General features: G+C 50.1%; 1 protein-coding gene across 1 annotated transcript in view; it reads left to right on the forward strand.

Moving 5' to 3' along the window:
- Positions 1 to 397: 397 nt before the first annotated feature.
- Ntn1 (netrin 1) overlaps positions 398 to 23,763 on the forward strand; it is a 97,957-nt gene continuing 74,591 nt past the window's right edge. Inside the window, exon 1 of the mRNA XM_015504522.2 lies at positions 398 to 467. Coding sequence (XP_015360008.1) covers positions 398 to 467 — 70 coding nt within the window. The remainder of the gene's footprint in view (positions 468 to 23,763) is intronic.

The following is a 23,763-nucleotide window of genomic DNA, read 5'->3' on the forward strand; positions in this document are numbered from 1 at the left end:
GCTCTGCTGACTCATGTTTTCTGACTTCTTGGACACTGTCCTTCCACGGCCGGGTGTGCCAGGCACCGGCTTCATTTTTTTCCTTCCCGAGGTGGGGACTGCAGGGTGGAAATGCGTGGAGGACACAGAGCTTCTGTGACAGAGGAGGGACTCCCCTTCCTCCCTGCATCCCTGAGCTGTTGCCATGGCAGCCGGGTGGACAGACACATCTTGTGCGCCACCCCCTCCCTCCAGCTCCTCCCTGGATTCCACTTCCTGTCCTCTGAGTGAGTGTGTGGGTGGGAAGCCTGCTGGGTGGTCTGCCCAGATTTCCAAAAGCTCTGCAGCCACACCTTGTGCAGGGCCTTATACGGGCCTGGGCCACACTAGACCACACTCAGCTGTGCTTTCTTTTCCGATGACTGCTGACGATGATGATGGTGACGATGATGGTGACATGGTGACGAGTCGGAGGAGCTCCGAAGATGGTCAGACAGCAGCCGGGTGATGAACTGGAAACCCTGCACAGGCCTCCCATTCAGAAGTCAGTTTGGTTTACTGAGCACCTACCTCCTTCCTGCCCCAAAGGACAGTAGATGCTGTGGAGGGTAAAAGAAACCTTTTTTTTTTTTTTTTTTTTTTGCTGTGCTTGCCTCATCCTGTTGGCCACAGCAGTAGGGCCAAGTGGCTGAGCTCCCAGACTCTGGGACCTCCACCTGATTCTGCCCTAACTGGGACACTTGCACAAATCACTGGACTTTTTTGTGCCTCAGTTTCCTCACCTGTGAAATAGGGATCATGCATCATGGGGCTGATGTAAGGGTCAAATGAGTGTGTGTGTACATTTCACAGTGCCTGGCATGTGCCACGTGTTTGCAGTTGTGTGTGTGTGTGTGCGTGTGTGTGTGTGATCATACAACTTTCCACTGAAGGCATGCCTAGTACACACCTCCTAAGTGATATACCCAGCGAATCATTATCATCACTTATTGCCCCGAGGTCTTTACTTCATTATCCAGTTCAGTCTGCACAAAGTAAGTGTTATATCAAGTTATATCAAGCTCACCTGTATGCAGGGAAAAAGCTAAGGCTTGGAGAGCTGAGAATCTTGCTAAGGTGTTGCTACCGACAGGTGGCAGGGCTGGGAGTTGACCTCAGGAAGCCTTCCTGCACAGCAGGGTGGGGCGGATGGGTGGATGGCACATGGGCTGAAACAAGAAATGCTTCTGAAAGCATTAGAGAGCCATACAGCATGGCATGGAGTGAATAGGGTCCATGGTGTGGGTGACATGGAGCTACCTAGCTGTCATTTGGTTTGTTAGGGAAATAAAAAGAGAAGAAGGAGGTATGAAAAGCTCTTGGCCCAAAGAAGGGACTGAAACACTCAGGGTGGCTCCCCCACCCCCCCCCGCAGGTGGCTGCTCTTGCCAGACCCCCCTCTACCCTGGCCTAGTTGTGGTCTGGAGCTGCTGGGGTTCCTGGTGGGAGGACAGCTTGCAATTCAACTCTGATGACTGGTAGGAGGGTTGTGGGCAGAGAGGAACAGGTGGGAACCAGAGTCCAGCACAGGTGGGGGACATTCCAGGCATATAAGGGGGTCACAATGTGAAGGACCCCAGTGGCCAACCAGTGGGGCTTGTCATTGGCCAGCTAGGCTGTGGGGAGCCAGAAAGGGTGTTGGAGGGAAAGACACGTGGGCTCATTTTCACCTCTGGGGAGGGATTGTGGTCAGGCCACTTTGTGTCCCATGTCCTTCCTGGAGAAGGTCCCAGGGGGCAGCCATGCATGGAGAGGATGGGTGGAGGGAATCCCGGGGAAGACAGGAAACGTGCAGTGGCCGGGATAGATCATGGGAGGCCAGGTAGAGAGTTTGGATTTCATTCCATGTGTAGAGGGGAGGTTGAGGCTGTGTGTGTTGAGCTGGGAGTGACATGGTTGTGCCTGTGTTTTAGTAAGATTTCCCTGGTGGCTCTGTAGGAGGTATGCAACGGGGCAGAAAACAGCCAGGGGGCCTTAGGACTTTCCAAGTGAGAGATGATGGAGGTGTGGGTAGATAATGGTGAGAAATGGGCACTTAGGGACCTGGGTGGGTGGTAGTGTCACCAGGATGAGGTAGGTTGTCTGTGGGAACAAGAGGAAAGAGAACAGTGAGAGACCCTGAGTCCCTTCCAAGCATGTGTGTAAATCTGGAGCTTGATATCATTTGTTGGAGGGCCCAGGGTGAGATCCAGGGCTACTTGATCCCCTCTTTGTAGCATAGGGGGAGCGTGGTGCATGTGGTGGCAGATGTAGAGGAGAAAGGACCAGGCTCTGCTTCTGGGGTCCCTGAATCTCTCAACTTCTGCTGGACACTCTTGGTCTTAGAAACCACTATGAGCCCTGGGGGCTGGAGGGGCCAGGGCCGGGTACCCCAGACTCCCTGAATCTTGGCCTGGTATTTGGAAATCCATCGGAGAAAACATGTGTCACCACCCGTGGTTTTTATTAATGACTGGACATTAGTGGCTTGGGTGGAGTTCATTCTTGTATCCAAGAAGAGAGAGCTCAAGTTCATCCAAGGGTACCCCAGGCTAAACTGCTTCAGTGGCTCACCTGTGAAGTGGGGAGAATGTCAAGGGGTGGGTGATGACGATGGTAGCCAGAGGACAGCTGCCTTTGGCTTCTGAACTTCTCCTTATTCCCGGTGCAATGCTGTGAGAACGCCCCTCATCTTCTTCCACATCTCTTGCACCCCACACTTGTCTTAGACTCTTGTTTTTGGACTAATTTTTTTCCATGTAAACCAAAGACTACACCTGGATGTTTTCCTTGGAGAATGACGATGAATCTTCTCCCCCCCCTCCCCCTCCTGNACTGTCCTTCCTTTCCCCCTTTTCCCTCTCCTTCCCTCCCCTCCCCTCTCTTCTCTCCCCCTCCCCTCCCCCTCCTGGGGCCCTGTGCATGCTAGGCAAGCACTCTACCATACCACCCAACCACACCCCAAGTCTTCCGATTCAAATCTCGGGAGGAAGAAAACCCCTGGGTCCTTACCATGCCTGGTCCCTGTGGTGTCCCCACCCACAGATATTCTCTTCCACTCCGTTCTTCCCACTGCCTGGCTAGAGTTCACCTGATCCAAATGCAGAGAATGACAACAATCAGAATCTTCTTAGGGTTTCTAGGCATCAAGGAGACCGAAGGAAGTGGCCCCTGGAGTTAAGCCAAGAGCCTGTTTGCTGTGGGACAGGAAGAGAATGGCAGAATGAACCACGGGTCCTGTAGCGCTGTCTTCAACGCCACCGTGTGTCACCTGCCGCTCCTGCAAGGGTGGCTCTGCAGTTGCCAAGTCCCTCTCAGCAGTGACACTATACCATGCAGCTCTGGCTTTCATTGCTTAGTCCAGCAAAAAGAGAGGGCCTAGGCGAGCACCTCCATGACATCTTTGGAGAACTCAGACCCAACGAGAGTGAAAGAGATCTTAATTTTTAGGGGGTGGATTTACAGTGGGTCTGTTGGGGATGCCAATCAGGGTGTCACTGCTCATAAGCTTCCAGAGTGGCCAGGATGTGTGGGCCTTCTGGGCCTTCCTGGGCCTCATTAAAGACATTTTACTTAAAAGGCCCCAGAGAGCCAGGTTCATCAGTCATAGGTGAACCTCCTCATGCCTCTGTCTCAGGGTTGGCTTCTAGTCCGAGAACTGCAGCTCTCGTTATTTTTATTCACTTGACAGCCTTTCCTCTCTGGGAAGAACCGTCCTTTTAAGCCCCAGGATATTCTAAGTGATGTACCAAGCAAGTTTCATCCTATCTAAGGTTCTGTTAAGACTAAGGCTTACACACGTGTCAAAAGGGAAATATAAATAAAATCAAGGGTGCTCTCAAAGTGCTCCACACTCGGTACCTGTCATCTCAGAATTGTGTGTGACTCCAAGTCATACATGCCTGTTTCTCACACTGTCACCTCTGTGAGCTTTGGAGCACGTGGTGTCTGGACCTTCTGTCCAGTGTTTCCCACGCTGCAGGTGTGAGCATTCATGGTGTGTCAGGATTGATGCAATGTGGAAGATTGTGATCGCACAAAAACGTTCACAAATTGTAATTCTGCGGGGCCAGATGGTATCTAGATGTCCTCTAGCAACCCAGCTGCCTAGCTGTCACATCTGCAAGAAGGTGTCTTATTCACAGGCAGGCTCTTGGTGTGTTGGTGCTCAGGGCCCTTGAGAAGTTATGTCTTGGTGCCTGCAAACCATTGAGGGCTTGCTCAGACACCCAATGGCAGCCTAGTGACTCTGGGGTCAGGGTGGTCAATGGCCTCCTCCCCTGCCCTCTACCTGTTGACAGGACTCTATCTGCAGATTTGGGTTTCTCACCCCTTGGTTTATTTAGGCTCATTCTTCTCTTACTTCATTTGCTAAGAAGCTTCATACTTTCATGAACATTGTATGTGCCTCCCTCCAAATTTTGATTCTGCGGTTCCTCTCCTTGACCTTCGGGAAAACTCCTAGGCATCCCTTACTTGTTCTGAACCTTTCCTTCCCAGTGCACTACCTGTATATCTGTACCCTCAAGCAGGGACCTCATCCTATATCTTGCCTCCCTCTCTTTTATTACAGTGTGAACTTTGCAAGCACAGCTGTTCACCTTTGTTCCTGCCCTTTGGGCCTGGCATACCACCGTGTTTGGCAGGAGGCTGTCCTGTGTGGTTAGTAAATCAGCAAGACAATGACAGACCTATCCACACCAATAACACAAAGCTCTGATGGACTGAGGATCTGAATGGGCGTGGCTTGGCCTGACTTCTGGAGTATTTTTAATGCCATTGGTTAAGGTTCTGGCCACATCCCTACACAGACTGTAAAACTCAGAGCTAAGATGGGGTCCTCCATCCACCGTCACTGCTGACCACACCTTTGCCCAGCATGGGCCTCGGAGCACCATGCCGACTTCAGCCAAACCCTGGGCAACTGTTGAGTTCACCTCTTCCCCCCGCCCCCAAGCGGGGGAGTTGCTGAGGCTGGCCTTGAACTTGAGACCGCACATACCCAGCAGGGAGGTCGGCTGTCCTTGGGGGAGTTTAAGGGGTGCAGCTCCTGGTACTGGATGGTTAAGAATCCACTATAGGCCTCTGGGAAGGCAGGTCCAGGTGTCTGAGTCACCCTCTTGGAGTGGTGGTTTTGACTGTGGTTCTCACTTGCTGGACCTGTTGAGCTGTGTGACCTGGAGGTCAGGCGCCTATCTGAAAGTTTGTCTCAGAGGGTTCTGGGCTACTGTTGTTATTGTGTCCCACAAATTTTTTTTTTTTTTTTTTTTTGCGGGGGAGGTGCTTGGGATGGAACTCAGGGCACTTGACCACTGAGCCACATCCCCAGCTTTATTTTGTATTTTATTTAGAGACAGGGCCTCACTGAGTTGCTTAGTGCCTTGCTTTTGCTGAGGCTGGCTTTGAATTCGCGCTCCTTCTACGTCACCATATCCAGCATTTCTTTTTTTTTTTTAAGACAGAGTCTTGCTAAGTTGCTGATGCTGGCCTTGAACTTGTATTCCTTCTGCCTGAGCCTCCCAATAGCTGGGATCACGGGCATGTGCCACCGTACCTGCCTATAAAGAAAAAGTTTTTATTTTTAGCTCCAGTTTTAGAGGTTTCCAGTCTGTGATCGGTTAGCCCCGTGGCTTTGGGACTGTGGCAGCACACCATGGCAGACAGCCTGTGGCAGAGCAAAACTGCTCACCTCATGGCCAGAGAGTATAAGATAGGAAAAAGAAGAGACCAGGGTCCCCGTGTTCCCTTCAGTGGACCTCCACTAGGCCCTACCTCTTCAAGTTTCCACCGCCTCCCAATAGTGCCCAGCTGGAGATCATGCCTTTAACCCAAGGCCTTTGGGGACACTTAAAATCCAAACTATAGTCATTGGCTAGATCAGAGGGCTAGGACTTTCATATTAGAATCACCTAGAACTTTTAAAACCTAACCATGAGAGGGCCTCACTCCAGACTAACCACTCAGTCTCTGAAGCTCTCCACGGAGTGCACTGTGCAGCCGGGGTGGTGGCAGCTGTCAGAACAGATGACCGCTCTGCTCTGAAAACCACTCACTCCTTTCGAGCTGCCCTGGGTCCTGACCGAGGTGAGAGAACAGGATGCCATTTGGTGTCTGAGCAAGCCCTCAAGCAAGAGGACTTGACAGTGTAGTTTGGGAGGCTGCACCTGAGTTCCAGACCCAGGGGTCCCTGCCTTCTGACACCCCCAACCACACACCTTCAGTACTTCTAAGTCGTAAAACCAAACCCTCTGAGTTCTCTACCCAGGTACTGGTATCCTCATCTGCCCTGGGATCTCTATAAGACATGATGTCCCCCAACTTGTGACTGTCCCTGGTCCTCTCCTTTCTAGCTTCATCCTTGCAGTTTGGCCCAAGGCCTTTGCTCTCTCTGCCAGGTTTTCCCATCTCCACCCTCATGCCCCTCCTGATCTGCTCTTGACTCACTATGGGGGAGCCACTGCTCTGTGGGAAAGGGCTTGAGAGTGGCAGCCATCTGGGTCTGAATGTCATGCCCTCCCCTCCCCAGGCCCAGAATACCTTTTCACACTCCCTACCTGTGTCCCCCACTAACGTTCCCATGACAGTGGCTTCTGGCCTCAGAGCCTTTGTGTGTCCTGCCCCCTATTCTTGGGAAACTTGGCCTGTCTCCTGTTTCTAGCAGGACCTCGCTAGCCATTCTTGGTGATCACTTACCCAGTCCTTCCCAAGCATCAGGTTTTCCCAGCCCCTGAAGCAGAGGGTCAGCTCCTTGGAGACTCTCAACTTCCTCCCCAGTCCAAGGCCTGGCACCGTTGGGCTCAGTCAGGGCATGAGAAGCTGCACTTTCTGCAGAGACAGGACTTCTTCTGGAGCCATTTTCTCATCTAAGACTGAGGTCCACAGTTCCCTGCAGGGGAACTTCCCTAGCAGGCTCATTGGGCTCTCCAGAGTTACAGGGCATTGGCCTGGCATGTAGGGGACCAGAGGTCCAACCCTGGGCCTCCCACTAACTCCCAGAAGTCCTTTTCACACCCATTGGCTGAGTTCTCCCCATCCCCAGAGGGAAGTATGAACAGTCCCTGGCCCCAGCGTATGCGCATGCACACCCCCGTGCCAACACACGCGTGCGTGCACACGGCACTCACGCTGACACCTGTCCTCCTTGCTTCCTCCTGGGAAGCTCCAAGCCACCTCCCCACATCTTGCTAGTGTTCTGCATCACGCTGCTCCCTGGAATCTTCCCATAGTCAGTCTCCACCAAGGGGAAACTGAGTCACCGTTTGTAGAAGGGACAGATTTCCCGGAGGCAAGCAGGACATTTCCCAGCAGCATCTGGGGTGGGCAGGATGAGTGCTCCTCTGCCTATTTCAGTCTACAAAACCAAACCCAGTGGATTTTTTTTTTTTAGTTGTAGGTGGAGACAATTCCTTTATTTATTGATTTGTATGTGGTGCTAAGGATCAAACTCAGTGCCTCACGTGTGCTAGGCCAGTGCCCTGCCGCTGAGCCCCAGCCCCAGCCCCTGCAATGGAAATCTTAACACAATTGAGAGCTCACAGTGTCATGGAGGCTGTGTGCCCTTCTCCTATCCGGGCAATACCAAGCGGTGACACTGTGATTTCCTCTTTTGCTTTGTCCTTTTTGAAACATCTTTCCTGTTCCATTTTCTCTGCCTGGAATTGCATGATTTTCTCGCCATCTCCACTACCCACCTCCTATCTACTCTTCAGGGCCACACCCAAAGGGTATGTCCTCAATGAAGATTCCTCTGAGGGTCCCTTAGAAACAATCTGCATTTTCTCCTACATTATCTGCATCTGGAATCTTTATTTTTATTTATTTATTTTTTGGTACGAGGGATGGAACCTAGAAGTACTTGACCTCTGAGCTATATCTCCAGTCTTTTGTATTTTAAGGCAGGGTCTCACTATAAGTTGCTTAGGGCCTCACTGAATTGCTGAGGCTGGTCTCAAACTGGCAATCCTCCTGCCTCAGTCTCCTGAGTCAAATTCCAGCTTGAGCTACTGGAATTTGCATTTTCTCTATGTGTTGTCCCCAACTCCCACCAGATGGAAACTCCGGATGGCAGGGGTGGTGTCTCCAGTTCATTTTTGTAGCCCCACCCACCCCGCTAGGTCAGTTACCTTAGGAAGCCAGTAGGCAGTGGGTGTTTGCTGAGTGAATTTTTGTTTGTGGCTGTGTCTCCAGCACCTAGAGCAGAACCATCATGTGTTGGGTCCTCAGTGAAGAGTTGTCGAGGGACTCAATGAATGAGCAAATGAATACATAGAGTTGGTGGGCGTTTATGGTCTTCCTGGTTGCATCTGAAGCTTTCCCCATGTGGGGCCATGTCCCTGCAGTGAGTCCAGCATGGATTCCTCTGAAGTCACACTGGTCAGTTCTGGAGCACAATGTGCAACTAGACTCACCCCGTGTCCCCAGCACTGCCCTCCGGCTCCCTGCCACGAGTCTACCAAGGCCTCCTGAAGCCACAGGTCCTGTTAGCTAGCATGAACCTAGTTTTACTTTTTTTTTTTTCCTCCAGCAAGTGACTTTAAATCATCTTTTAAATGATTGCTCAACTTGAAAACCCCTGCAGGCGGGTGTCTGGGGTGGTTTGGATGGCTGCTCGGCTTTTCATTCCTTTCCCCAAATTGCTCGTTATTTCATTTGCATAAATTTTAGTGGTGAGATACTGCCCTGGGCTTAGGAAGCTCAAGGAGACCTCTTAATGGGGCAGCAGAGACCAGCAGCGGGGGCTCAGTCTCGCCCCAGAGCATGTGTCTGTGATTGTCGCCTGCTCTCTGCGAGAGTTCGGGCTAGACCAGGCTGTGACGGAGGACGGGTTCTGTGGCTGCATCCCAGACGCTGCCTCTCCCTGACCTCAGCCATTCATACACCTCTCTCGGCATGTTGTCACCAAGGGCCCCATGTGGGTAGGAGACAGAGGCCAGACAGACCCTTGCTCCCACCTGGGCTCTGGCATCTCTCTCCTGCCTGTCAGTCAATCCATCCGCACCACCTTATTGGACAAGGGCCTGACATACGGACAGCCATGTGTGAGTCCTGCGACGGGGCAGGGATGGAGCAGGCAGCCAGAGACCCGAGGAGATAAGACAAGGCAGCTGTGTTAGGAACCAGGCAAGGAGACTGGGCCTCAGAGGTTGGAGTTGAGACCTGTGAGTTGAAGAAGGGGTCTTGCAGAGGGTCTTTGGAGGCTGGCTAGGATCCCTGTAGGGCTAAGCTTCCCACAGGTATGCCCTCAGGACCACTGACCAGGGCCTGGCTGGAGAGGCCTCCACCTGTGACTGTCCAGGATGCAGGTCCCCTAGGGCATACTTGAGTGGCTGTTCAAATAGTCCCTTTTCTGCCTGGGGCCTATTGGCACATGCCTGCAATCCCAGTGACTCAGGAAGCTGAGGCAGGGAGATCTCGAGTTCAAGACCAGCCTCAGCAATTTAGTGAGACCCTGTTTCAAAATAAAAAGGGCCAGGGATGTAGCTCCGTGGTTAAGTGCCCTCTGAGGGTTCAATCCCCAGTACAAGAAAAAACAAAGACACATATTCTCATTGCTTGGCATGGATGTAGAGGAGGAGGTTGGGAAGGCTGTGTTGGGCATGGACACCATGGAGGGGAAGGGGTTATGCCAAAGGGGACTAAGTGACCAAGTAGGAGAGGCTGGAGCACAGCTTTTGGTAGTGGGACTGCTGGGGGTGACAATAGCCCAGGGAATTAGAGAGGTTGGGAGCAACTCTAAGGCCAAGCTAAGGAATCGAGTCATACTTTCTAGTCTCTGAAGTCAGGGCAGGTTAATGATCAGACCAGGGACCTGATAAGTGTTGGCAGTAGGATAAGGTGCAGGAGGAAGGGGTGGGTGTGGGAGCCCTGGCCTGACTCTATAGGCAGAAAGTGGGCAGAGGGAACCCAACAGGCAACTGGACCCCACAGACCCCTCTACCACCCCCACATTGCTCAGCCTCCTTCCAAGACTGTGCACAGAGGAACTGCCCTTCACTAAGCCCTGGCTTCAGGTGAGGCTGTGGGAAGGACAGACTCTGCCTTCACCTGGCGGGGTCTGGCGGAGAGACCCTGGGCCCTGACCAGCTCTGTTGCAAGGAAAAGGGGCTTCAGTTCTCCAGTGACTCCCGCCTTGTATCCTGAAGCTCAGTCAAGCCAATATCTCTTGGTGTTTACCAGAACCTTTTAGGAGCCCAGCATGCTTATGCATCTAGTGAGGGAGTCGGAGAGAAAGGAATCACAGCCCTTGTCATCCACATGCAGGAGCATTCATTTTAAATTTTTATTTTTAAGAGACAGGGTCTCACTATGTTGCCCAGACTGGCTGTGAACTCCTGGGCTCAAGGGGTCCTTCTGACCCCCCCGACCTCCCGAGGACCTGAGGAGCCCAGTACTGCTCCCAGCTTCCAGCAGTAGCATTTAAATTAAAAATTTTTGGTTGGTGACTCATAGTAAAAATGTACTTCTATTATGAATCATTACCTTCTACGACCCACCCACACAGTCATCCTTCCACACTGTCAGTCTGTCCAAATCTGTCATCCATCCATCCATCCATCCATCCATCCCAAATTACAGCTTAATGAACCCTTACTATGTGCAATTCACCCTGACACTATCTGTTTACTTCTGTTTTTGAGTATGGCCCATAGTCCACTCAAGTGATCTTGTGACCATCAGTAGGGTTATTACTTACAGTTGGTAAGGGCTGGTCCCATTAGAAAGTTGAAGCCAGTGTACATGCACCAGCTTAACAGGTGGCCCAAGAGAGCTGTGTGCTGCTGAAAGACTGTGTCCTATGGTTGTGGGCCATAGGTGCCCTGGGTCACCATGAAAAGGCAAGGTCATTGATTGGGATGGTAATGTGCAGCAGGAGCTCTGGACCAAGAGTGACATCATCACCTTCCTCTCGATGTCTGTACTCCCTCCCACTTCTGGCTATGTCGCAGAATGGATGTCACACCTCTGAAAACAACAGAAACAACATGCAGAATGAAATATTTTAAAAAGAAGCAAATACACAATTTTGAAATTAAAATTTCAAATTTCACCACCATGCGATTTCCCAGAGTGGGATCCATTGTGGTCTCCAAAGTGGAAGCAAAGTTCATTTATGGAGGTAAGCAAGTACCTGAGCCAGATTTGCATGTGATGGTGTAGGTCAAACCCTGTTGCCTTAAGTCTCTTGCTTAATGGCTCTGTGGGACTTGGAGGACCAGATAAAGGCTGGACTACCCCAGGTAGGAAGTCTTAATAAAGCCAATAAAGCTCTCAAAGAGACCACACTTGCTGTGTGAGGAGAAATAAACCTGGTGCAGACTTTCACATTGCAGAGGAGACAAATGTGGTCTTCTGAGGGTTCAGAAATCCCTTATATAAAATGTTGTAGTATATTAATGTGTACCAAGTTTCCCTTTTGGAGTGATAAAAATGTTCTGGAATTAGATACTGGTGATGATTGCACACTTTGTGAGTATACTTAAAACCACTGAATTACATACTTTAAAAAAATGAATTTTAGCCAGGCGCGGTGGCACACACCTGCCAACTTTGAGGAGGGTCAAAAGCCCAAATTTACGACCCTGTATCTGTCAAGAATGATGGTAGCCTGGATTAGTGAAAGAAATAGAGGAATTTGGAGAGATTTGGGAATTAAAAATAAATAAGACTTGGTGATGGATTCGATAATGGGTTTGGGGAGTGGGGGATGGCAAAGGGATGCTTAGATTTCCAGCCTGCACATGTGGGTAGACGGAAGCATCATTTCCTGGAAGGCAACTGCGTTTGGGAGGGAATAGCACGACTTTGATCTTGGACCATGTAAAGTTAAAGTGCTTTGAGCCATTGGTAATGTGGGGTAGGCAGTTGGATAAACGAGTCGGAAGCTCAAAGACAATTTCTGTACCAGAGATATAAACTCGGGAGTTATCTCTCCCCAAGAAGATAATAATTGAGTTGGGTGAGATTACCAAGGAAGATAGTGGAATAAGAAGAGAGATGGCTTCATTTCTCCTAGAAGACCAGCTTTAATTATTATGGGATGAAGAAGGTCAAGCCTGAAAGGGAGTCAGCACTGTAGGATAAAAGCCAAGTGTGTGGGCTGCTAAGAAAATCAAAGGAAGAAAGTCGAGTTGTCCCTGGGCATCCAAAGGGGATTGGTTCCAGGACACCTCATGGGATGCTGAGGACCTGAGGATACAGAAGTCTCTTATATAAAATGTTGTAGTATTAAGGTGCACCAAGTTTCCTTTTTGGAGGTGATAAAAATGTTCTGGAATTAGATAATGGTGATGCTTGAACACTTTGTGAGTATACTTAAAACCACTGAATTACGTACTTTAAAAAAAAATGAATTTTAGCCGGGCGCGGTGGCACACACCTGTAATCCCAGTGGCTCGGGAGGCTGAGAAAGAAGGATCACAAGTTCAAAGCCAGCCTTAGCAATAGCGAGGTGCTAAGCAACTCAGTGAGACCCTGTCTCTAAATAAAATACAAGATAGGTCTGGGGATGTGGCTCAGTGATCGAGCGTCCCTGAGTTCAATCTCTGGTACCAAAAAAAAAAAAAAAAAAGAATGAATTTTAAATGTGAATTTATCTCAATAAATCTGATTTATTTTTTAAAAAATAAAATGGTGTACTATTTGGATATTCCCTGCACACATCCTTCCATACCATTTAAATCATCTCTAGATCACTTGTAATACCTAGTTCCATATAAATGCTATGTAAATAGTTGTCACATTATATTGTTTAGGGAATAAGGACCAGAAAAATCCGTCCGTGTTCAGTACAGATGCAATTTTTTCCCCGAATATCTTCAATCCAAGATGGGTTGAGTCTGTGAGTCCCAAACTGTGAATGTCAAGGGCCGAGCAAGTTGCAGAAGAGTGTGGAGACCACCATATAAACTGCCAAGGACCTCATGAGAGATGGAGATGGGAATTGGCGTTGTGATGTGGTGGACGCAGACGGTGGGAGTGTGGGTATTCTGGTGGGTGGTGGGTCAAGAGAGGCAGAGCGGAGGGGTGGAAAAGTGAGAGGGAGGAGAGGGGATGGAGGTGCCGCTGTGCCAGTGCTGAGAGGTGGTCACTGGGAGACACGCGGTGGAGGGGTGGCCCTTAGGAGGGGGCAGTCATGTGCATGCATTCAACCAACCACAGATTGAAAAACATTTTCTTAAAAAAATTGTGGGCTGGGGATGCAGGTCAGTGGTAGAACAAAATGCTTGGCCTGTGCAAAGCCTTGGGCTCCATCCCCAGCACAAAACAAAACAAAACAAGACAACCCCAAAAGGAAGCTGGCCCTTGCCTGGAATCCCAGCAACTTGGGAGCCTGAAGCAAGAGAATTGCAAGTTCAAAGCCAGCCTCAGCAACTTGGTGAGGCCCTAAACAACTTAGCAAGACTCTTATCTCAAAATAAAAAAATAAAAAGGGCTGGGGGTGTGGCTCAGTGGGTAAACATCCCTGGGTGCAATCCCTGATACAAAAAAAAAAAAAAGAATTATGCCTGCAGCAAACAGGTACAAAGTTTTTCATTCTTGTCATTAGTTCTTGCACAATACAGTGGGACAACTATTCACATCATATTCACATTGTATTAGGTACTATAGTAATCTAGAGGAGGTTTAAACTATATGAGAGGATGAGCACAGGTGATCTGCAAATTCCACACTTTTTTACATAAGGGAATTGAGCATTCTCAGATTTTGGTATCTGCATGGGTCCTGGAACTAATCCTCTGCAGATATTAGGGGACCACTGTCTATGTGTGCCCCAAGGTAATATAACCAACAAAGTCAGTGTATAAAGCGTGCAGAAACTACAAGTTGATTTAATAAAAATGATACGTAAAGTACATGCCTACTGCTGGGTGACAGAATCAACATGTAAATTGCATGTCAACTCCCAGGTGATATGGAGGAAATGCAAGCCAGGAAGGGACAACGGAGGGCCAGACTGCTAAGAAGGGACAGCTGAGCGAAGGCTTGGAAAGAGTAGCAGGGGGTACCTGGGGAGACAGGTGGTCATGGGTTTATGTCCATCTTCCCTGTGGCAGGTTGTTTTGCAGAAGGGCCCAAAGTTTGCATGGGAAAAGAGAGGAGAAGGTTAATAGCAATGCAGGGGCCACAAACCTGAGGCCTTGACTTGTTCAAGTTGATGCCCGTGTAACCCAGCATGGGGGCAGGAGTGCAGAGAAACAGGTGTGACCCGGAGGCTGGAAGGACATGCAGAATGAGGAGGACAGCCTGAGCCTCCCACTCAGGAAGAGATCCCCCAGGAGCTCACAGGAGTGCATTTTCCTCAGGCAGAACCTAAGGGGTGCCTGACGTCACCTCTGAGGACTCCACCACTCTGAATACCAGTCATTCTCTTTTCCTTTGACAGGGGAATGCTGAGGTGTGCTGCCAGCCACCCCTTCTCTGGCACCTCACATCGCTGTGCTCATTAGGTTTCTGGTCCTTCCTGTCCTGTCTCCCTCCTAGCTGTCAAAGTCGGGCCTAGAAGGGCGTTCGAATTCCACATGAATGATTAGCAACGACCATGCAGGGAAGAGCCCTTCTTTTATTTATTTCTTTTTTTAAATTTTATTTACTTATTTATTATTTTATTTATTTTTATTTTTTAGTTGTAGTTGGACACAATACCTTTTGTTTTATTTATTTATCTTTATGTGGTGCTGAGGATCGAACCCGGGGCCTTGCACGTGAGAGGCAAGCGCTCTACCGCTGAGCCACAACCCCAGCCCCAAAAGCCCTTCTTTTGACTGCTTGGAGAAATGGTTTTCTTTCCAGATTTTTCTCTGTTATGTTCTAGATGGTTTGGATTCTGATAAGGTTGTCACGGTGAGCAGCCCAGGATCTTCAATATATAGATATGGGCACAAGTTATGTCAGGTCATTGCAAGAAAAGTCTCATATTAAACAGGGAGACCCCTTGGAGAGGAACTAGGGACTGAGGCTGCAGAGGCCCAGGGGCTCCCATGGGTGACCACTGGTTGTGACATCTCCCTGGTGTGGTGTCCTGAGTATATTGCCATCTGCTTTTATATCTGTCTTCTGGTGACGAGCTCATTCAGCGTGTGGGTCATTTCTGTGGGTCATTTCTGATGGGTCCCCTGCATCCAGTGTTAGACCTGCAGGGAAATCTAGAACTGTGTTGTCCGTCGTGGTGGAGGTAACATCAGCGACACTGACAGGCAGGCACCACGGCTGTTGTCATTCCCAGATAAAGAAGCTGACAGGTTAACAGACAGAGCCAAGGTCAAGTGCCCAGTGCTAGCCTGTGACAGACAGGATTTGAACTCACGGATCTGGCTCCAGACTCACCCTCTTCACCTTCACGTTGTAATGAGGCTGAGGGAGTCGGAGGGTTCCCCCCACCTTATCTCATCTGATAATGGGGTGCTTGTAATTGCTCTCTTTCACTGACCAGCAGGGAGGAGCAGGAGGAGCCCGATGACCGGCCCCAGCAGCGCAGGTGGGAGGTTAGAACAGGCTCCCAGAGACCTTTCTTAGCACCTGCTCCCCTGCCTCAGTGGCATTTGCTTGTGACAGGAATGAGCAAGGGGAGGGAAGCCGTCCTGACTGCAGTCTACCGAACCCCACGGTTGCATCTTGTCTGCATTTGGTAAGTTAATTCATTTTCCAGACAACCACAGACTAGCATCCCTGCCTCCTCAAGTGTGCCCCTCCCTCGGGGGTCCTGATGTCTGCCCTGTGGCCGTTTGGAGCACCAGGCCATGGCAGGGCCAGAGAAGGAGAAGGGGCTGGACTGGCTAGGACCAGAGGCCAGTCATGAGGACAGGGCTGCCTCCCTACCCCCCCCACCCCAGGCTGGCTGGCTCTGCGGCTGGGGCAGGCGCATGAAATCTGAACTCTGGAGGGAAATTTACTGCACAATAAAGGAAGAATGGCCCGCTTTGGGGACAATTAAAGCCACATTACTGTGGAATTACAGAGGACGCCTGGGGAATTAGCCACATTCAAAGCAGCCAGAAGTGCCAGGGCCAAGAAATGCGGGGCGTTCACACGTGGCTTTCCCCTGCCCCCGACTTGTAAAGGAACCTGTCTGGTTCCCAAACCCCCCCTAATTTCAGGGCCAGGAAAAACATTTCCAAAGACTACCTGAGAGGAGCTATTGTCATAAGATAACCGCACCAAGCCCAGCTTGTGCCTTAAATAGTTCTATTCTGGTTACAAAACCAACAAGTCGCGGGGCGGAGGTCTAGTGGGTAGGACTCAACCTCACCGTTGGCCCCTGGGAGAGACAAGTGCCAGGAGTCAGCTGGTGCCGGGTGGGGTTCCAATCCCAGTTACTCCTGTGAGCTCAGCCGGGGTCTCAATGTCTTCATCTGTAAAATGGGGATAACAAAACCTTCCCCACCTGGTGTTTGTGAGCAACGTTGAGTGGATAAGTAGTATATGATATTAGGCCCCAGTGAATTCATTTTTTTTTTTTTTTTTGGCTTCCTTTAGTGGAATGAAAGTTCAGTTGGAACTTCATATCCATGGCTTTTTAAAAAATATTTAAAAATTTTTTTTTAAATTTTCGGTGGACAAAACATCTTTATTTTATTTTTATGTGGTGCTGAGGATCAAACCCAGCACCCTGCGCGTGCCAGGCGAGCGCGCTACTGCTTGAGCCACATCCCCAGCCCCATATCCATGGCTTTTAAGCCAAAAGATTTGACCAACATCAGGTCAAACATAGTCAGCAAAATAGTGGCATTGTACTGAACATGTACACACTTCTTGTCGTCATTACCTAGAGAATATAGTATAACAACTATTTACCCAGCTTTTACATTGTATTAGGTATTATAATTACTTATAATACCTCATATTACAATTACTTATAATACCTAATACAGTATAATACCTAATACTTTAAATCATCTCTATAATATAAAGTACATGGGAGGATTGTGTTGTTGGTTATGTGCAGATGCTATACTATCTTACATAAGGGGCTGGAGCACCCACAGACTTTGGAATCCGTGGGGGGTTCTGGAACCAGTCCCTGGATACTGAGGGATGAGTATAAGGTTTAGAACTGCACAAGGGTTGGTACTGGGTTTCCATCCCAGCTCCCAGGGTCTGGAAGAAGATTAGATTTTGTTTCTAAATCACAAAGTGGATGGCTGGAGCCATCTCGAGTCTGGGAGATCCCTCGTCAGGGACTCTTTCATGCACATCCTTCATTTATCTCTTTGGCACATGTTCAGGATGTGACGTGGGTGTTTAAGGTGCAGGGTGGGGACTAGAGAGTCCTAGCCTCACAGGGAAACTGGGAAGAGTAAAAGACCCCTGGAGCCTGGTGCACAGAGCCACTCTGGGCAAATCACCTGTTCCTGTTTTAGTGACCAAAGTGAGCAATGATGGCAGGTGTCAGCGGCTCCATCTTTGAGTACTGCCCTCCATTCCCACCTCTCACTTTCTTCCTCCCGTGGCCCACCTCATCCTTCAGGCAGTGGCCTGGTATCTATTCTCCATCTTTTCCGTCTGAGCGCTCTCAGAAGCTCCTCACTCTTTGAGGACATGCTGCCGTTCTAGCACCTTCCTGCCCACTTTGGGGGTGAGGCCTCAACGAGGGGACAGCCTTTCTTAGCAACACCGTGAGATCCAGACCCAAAGCAACCAGCAGAAGAGAGTTTGGTTACCTCCTCCCTCTCAAACCTTCTGCTGATTGGCAGGGCTGGAGGGACTTGAGGGTCTTTAGAACATCTGGGGAGGACTCCTGGCCTCTGTACCCTCTTGGTGTTGAAACAGCAAGGCAGCAGAATGTCTTGGGTGACCAGTGAGCCAAGCATTCAGCCATGTTGCTCACCCTCAAAACAACTGGGAAGAGGAGGGTTGGGGGCTGACTTGCCACAGGCTCCCCTTTCCCATAAGGATCAGTCTCTTGTTGGGTTCTTGCTGAGCCTCTGGGGTGACATACCATTCCTAAATACAGGAAAGAGATGTTCCAAATAATCAACAATGAGCATCCTGGCTGCAACCCAACGCAGAGGCACCAGCTGCAGTGAGTTGTGTTGGTGCCGGTGTGCAGATCAGTTGACCTTGAAGCCTTTGAAACCCTGAAACATTTCAGGCTGATATTCTGGCTAAAATCACTGCCACTTCTCTGTCACTGCATTGCCCCAAAGGCCATTCAGAAGATGGCAGAAGCAGAGTCACTGACTGTCTCTCCAGGAGGAAGAGTTTATATTTTCTGCCATCATGGATAACTTAGAACACTATTCTAGAAAGATTGTCTTAGTTTTTTTTTTTTTTTTTTTTTTTTTTTGCAGGACCGGGGATTGAACCCAGGGCCTTGTGCATATTAGGCAAGTGCTCTACCACTGAGCTACACCCCCAGCCCTTTTTATTTTTATTTTTTTTGAGACAAAGTCTTGCTCAGTTGCCGAAGCTTGCCACAACTTGCCATCCTCCTGTCTCAGCCTCCCAAGTTGCTGGGATAACAGGTGGGAGCCTGTATTCACTGTGCCTGGGTCAGAAGGGCTATTTGGATTTGTTTTCTTACACATCCATCCCCCACATTTGCCTCAGGGAAGTTCTGCGGTCTACTTTCCACATGCACAGTCCCTATCCAGGGGACCCAGGGTTATTTGCACCCCGGACTCCCCATCACTAACTTCTGTGTCAGAATGTTATGAGGGACAGTCCTAACCTCAAACTTGGAGGTATCTCCCAGCTCCAGGATGGACAGGCTCTCTTTGAAAGCTCTCTGAGTTGCAAAGAATTATCTCAGTCTGTTTCTGCCTTCTCCCCAGAGCTGGAATCTCCTCATTCCTTTCCTTGAATGCTTTCAGGGACGGCAAGGTCACTATCTCCTAGGGGTGGCCCTCGGTCACCAGCTCCCTCGGTCAGTTGGAATCTGCTGTCCCCTGTCATTCCCTCTGTGCTGTGGTGGGCCACTTGTGTTCTTCTGCAGTATGATTTTTAATTAAGGTCTTTCATAGTAATCTCAAAAATAGTTTACCCATCTCTAAATAAATTATACCTAATTGGTTTGATTAAAAGAACTGGATTCAGAGTTGGGGTTCAGATTTTGATCAGTTCCAACACAAAACATGCCCAGATGAAAACAGTCTTTGGGTAAAGATTTGGGGCCACTCAGATCATACCTGCCTTCCTTCTGCTTGTACCCCTACCATGTAGAGATCTTTGCATGTGAAGTCGGGGTTCCTCGCATGGAGAGTTGTGGCGTGCTTAGGAATAACAGGGCTCTTAGAAGCATGGGGATGGCAGAGAGGTGACCTGTCTTCTCAGTAGTGATAATGGTGTCATACAGCAAGGGAATACATTTGGGGGGTCATTTGACAGTTGGCATCCTTTGCCTTCTCTCATAGGACCCCATGGCCTCCAGCACAGGGCTTCTGTTCTCTTCAGTAGTGGACAAACAGAAGTGAATAGGGACGGACAGGTTGACACTAAACAAACAAGAACTGAAGAATCAGACAGCTCTTTGAATTAAAAAAATTAAAAAAAACCAAAAAACTCAAACAGGCCTCTGCCCTCCTGGGCCTGTTGAATTAAGGAACCTTTTAACCTCTTCCAGGACCCACAGGTGCTGAGAAAATTAGAGTTGCCTTTGATAAAATCTGTCACACTGAAGTCACATGTCTTAGGCAAAGGGCAGGTTTGATAGGGATCTAGGTTGTGTTGGAGTTATGATTGCCCTGCGAGCCTCGGGGCATATTCTAAAAATTGTTCATTGCAATTCACATTTACACGGGAGTGCTGTATTTTCATTTGTGAAATCTGGCATCCCTAGTTGGAGAGTGAATTAGGAAAATGAGAAGATACGTGGGTGTTGACCCAGAATGACTCTCGGGACCCCAATTTCAGCCAGTCCCCTCTGTGAGCCCTTGCAGGGCTCGGCATGCAGTCTGGAGTCCGAGGGTGGTGTAGGCTGTTCTCTGGAGCTTCCAACTCAAGTCAAAGTTAACCAGAGAGTCAGTTAAATAAGCGGTCAAACAGAAGGATGCAGGCCCCCCAGGTGGTGGCGAATGAATGGAGAGGAAGGTGTCCGGATCACAGGCTTCCCAGGCTGATGTCGGGAGAACAGAGAGACTGCAAGTCATTAAGCCCCTCCCCGCCAGCAACCCCTCCCCTACTGCTGCTGGATCCCGCCTTGGATCTCCGGCCTGGCATGTGCCAGCCTTGGTGATGGGACCCATTACAGATGGGAAATGACTCCAGGGAGCCGGGAGCCAGGCTTGGCCAGCTCTGCTGGCAAGTCAGCCCTCATATGTTGGTTGCAGAAAGCTCACGGAGTGTGCGCAGCACCTCTGGGGAGAGCCATTGGAAAGAAGCCCCCGCTGCTGCTGCGAGCAGGCATCTGGCGGAGCCCACGAGTCACAAGGCAAAGAGGATTTCGTGTCCACAAAGCTGTCGGGGGAGCTCTGCCCAGACAGCCCCTTCTCTGAAAATTGTGTCTTCAGGAAGGAATTCTGGCAGCCCCAGGGGGGGAGGGTGGTAGTGATGGGGATCATCAACTTCTTTCTGCCCTAGACCACCCCCCTGACCCCTTGCTGGCTGGAAGAGCCCCTGAGTTACCAGGTGAGGAGTTAATCACACTATCACCAGGTCCTCGTGTTTCTCATGTCTTCTGTGACCACAGGTTAAACTGGGAGACCTTAGCAGGCTACACCAGCCCTGAGCCCTTGTGTTTCTCCTTCAGGGAACAACATCTTTCCTGTTCCATGTGGATGGGAGTGGGGTAGGGTGTTTACATGGGGCCCTATTATGAGGAAGAAGCAAGACCCCTGGGAGTCTCTGCACCTCCATTTTGAAACCATTTGCACCCTTGAGGGCAAGGGAGTTTGCATCTTGAAGGAAGTGGGCAGCCACAGAAGGTTCCAGAACATGGCAGTCACAAGATGAGAGGAAGGTTTGAAGAGGGATTGGGGTGGAGGGCCACTTGGAGGTGGGGAAGACCTAGAGTTGGGAATGCCATATAGCAGGGGATGGGGGGTAGGGGCTAAGGCTGACTCCCTGAGGGAGGTGTCAAGCCAGAGTGAGGCCCACTCTCGGCCCACCCAGCTGTCTGGGGCCGGGGCTGTGGAGAGGGAGGATCTGAGGAACTCTGCAGACCAAGAATCGGTGACTGCTCGGTGCTTATACAAAACCTCCTTGGCATTTCCTCCACAGAGAGGGGCCTCCCCGCGGGGCCAGGAGGAGGATGTTTGTGCGGGAAGGCCTGTGCTGTCCTCAGCGAAGGGCCTGGGAGATGTTAGTTAGGAGGGGATGGCTTGGAAGCCTTAGGGGGAGGCGTAGCAGCCAAAAAAGGGCAGGGGAAAGAAAAGGCTAAGATGTTTACAGAGGAAAAAAAAAAGTCAGTGGAAAAAATGATGATGAGGTCAAGAAGATTTGGGAGATGGCCCCGCAGTCAACTAGGGGAGGGGACGGGACGGTGGCCCCACACAGGGGGAGAAAGAGCCACAAGGCCCCGGCGGTGCTCTCTGGACCCTCTAACCCCCGTACCTTAATCCTGTCTGTGGCCCTGGTCCCAGCCCAGAGAAACGCACCTTCCCACCCTGTAGCTGGGTCCCCAATGGTCAGTGGGTCTCTCTGACCAGTGGGAGCTCACTTTTCTGGTGGAAGAAGGAGCCGGGGCTTGCCAGACTTGGACTTATCTTTCCCCCACCCCAGTCCTTTCTGCAGATGCTCCGGGAGAGCCCAGCTGGGTAGGGGCCCAGGCTCCCTCCCCTCAGCCCTTTTGTCTGCCCTCTTGAGTGGGGCCTTTCCCAAGCTCCACAGGTGTGAAGAACTTGTTACTGTAGTGTTTGTTCAGCCCTATTAGTGGCCTGAAGGACTGTTGACAGAGGGCCCCTTTGTGATCAGACTTGGCTAAAGCTCTCTAAGCCCTCGACAAACACAGGCCACTTATCTCCAGGGACTTTATCAGAAACCATCTAAAGCCGTCTTTGGCTGGCCGGCCTCCCTGGTCCTCTCACTCAGGGGACTGGAGTTCCAAAGCATTTCCCACATTTTTTTTTTTTTTTTTTTTACCCTACCACCTTGATCCACCCTGGTCCATTGTGTCCCTGATAAAGGAGATAAAGTCCAGGTGGGGTTGGAAGTGGCCGGGGGATTTTGTTTTCAAATTGGAGCTTCAGAATAAATGGCTGTGGCCAGGCAGGCCTCCGGGCTCCTCAGAGGACTGACTTAGAGAGGAAGGGGAAGCCTCTCTGTGAGAACTTGGCCTTCAGGCTGACCAGGAGGGTCCCTGTTGGTGTCTGTGTTTCATGAAATCCTCCTCCAAGACCCCCCCAGCCCTGTGCATGCCCCAAAGCAGGATACCCAAGAGCCTCAGGGGATACCTGAAACCTCAGATAGAACCAAGCCCTATATTTACTGTGTTTTTCCTGTACACACACACACACACACACCTATGATCAAGTTCACTTAATACATGAGGCACAGTGAGAGATCAACAATAAAATCAATAGTAAAATAGAACAGATATAAAAATGCACTGTAATAAAAGTTAAGGGCTCTTTCTCTTTCTCAGAATATCTTACTGTGCTGCCTTTGCTGTCTTGTGACGGCTTGAGGTGACTCGGTTCCTACATGATGAAGTGTGGGAGGTGACCTGGGCATTGTGATATAGGGTCCCGTGACTCTTGATCTTCTGATGATACGTCAGGAGGAGGGTCATCTGCTTGGGGGATCCTGGGTCACTGAGCCATGATGCTCTTTTGTAATCCCAGTTGACCACAGATAACTGAAATGTTGGAAACTCGAAACCTTGGATAAGGGGGGATTACTGCGCTCTGTGCATCAAAAGGGTTTCCTCCGCCTGCTACCCTGGAGGGAATCCTTTCTCTCCCAAAGACCCAGGGATTAATTCTGTCCAGTCCCCTTCCAAGTTACCAGCCTGTTCCCCTCCTGAAGCTGTCACCCAGTAAAGACCTGTCACTTCTACTGTCAGCAAGATGGAAGCCCACAGGATTCCCTCTCAAGTCCGTGGTGTCCTAGAGTCCCCTCTGTGATCCACCTAAGCCCGGGAGTGGTCTTACTGTCCCTTTCGTGGTCCTGTCCCCTCTGCTCAGTCCCACCCTGAGACTCTTCACAATCTCATCATCTTCATCGCGGAAACCTTGAGCACTCCCCTCCTGCACTCCTGGATACCCTCCCTAGCATATCTGTGAATGTTCAGATCTGTCCCCAACCCTCCCAGGAGTTTTGGTGTCACGGAGACATAGGTTTTGGGGGAGCCAGAAAGATATCTTAAAGATCATCAGATCCAAATGTCTTCATCTTTTCAGGTGTGAAGATGGAGGCTTGGAGGAGCCAGGTGGACTTTCCAAGGTCACACTCCTGGGGCTAGAGTTCAGTCCTCCCAAATCGTGCCCACCTCTCTTTCCTAGTGATGCTATATGGCTGTGTGTGATGTGACTTTAGTAATGGTTATGTTCACCCAGGCTCTGCTTGTGTGTCATAAGCCCCTGGCTCCCAGGGCTCCGGGCACCCTCTTTGCCTCTCTGCATTCTCTAGAGTGGTGGTTCTCAAAGTGTGTCCCTCAGGCCACCTGGGACTTTGTGAGATGTGCACAGTCTCACACCCCTATACAACCTGGGAAGAAGCTCTGGGGTTGGGCTCTGCACTTGGAGAATTAGCAGACAGTTCCAGAGAACCTGTGCACCAGCTTTGAGAAGCATCCTTTGGCTGAGCCTGGTGGGGGCTGTTTGAATTGAAAATCACATCTGGAGAGAAAGCTGAAGGGGCCATAATCTGTTTTAGCCAGAGCCAAGTACAGCC

This window comes from Marmota marmota, unplaced genomic scaffold, assembly GCF_001458135.2.
Source record: "Marmota marmota marmota unplaced genomic scaffold, marMar, whole genome shotgun sequence".
Taxonomy (NCBI): domain Eukaryota; kingdom Metazoa; phylum Chordata; class Mammalia; order Rodentia; family Sciuridae; genus Marmota; species Marmota marmota.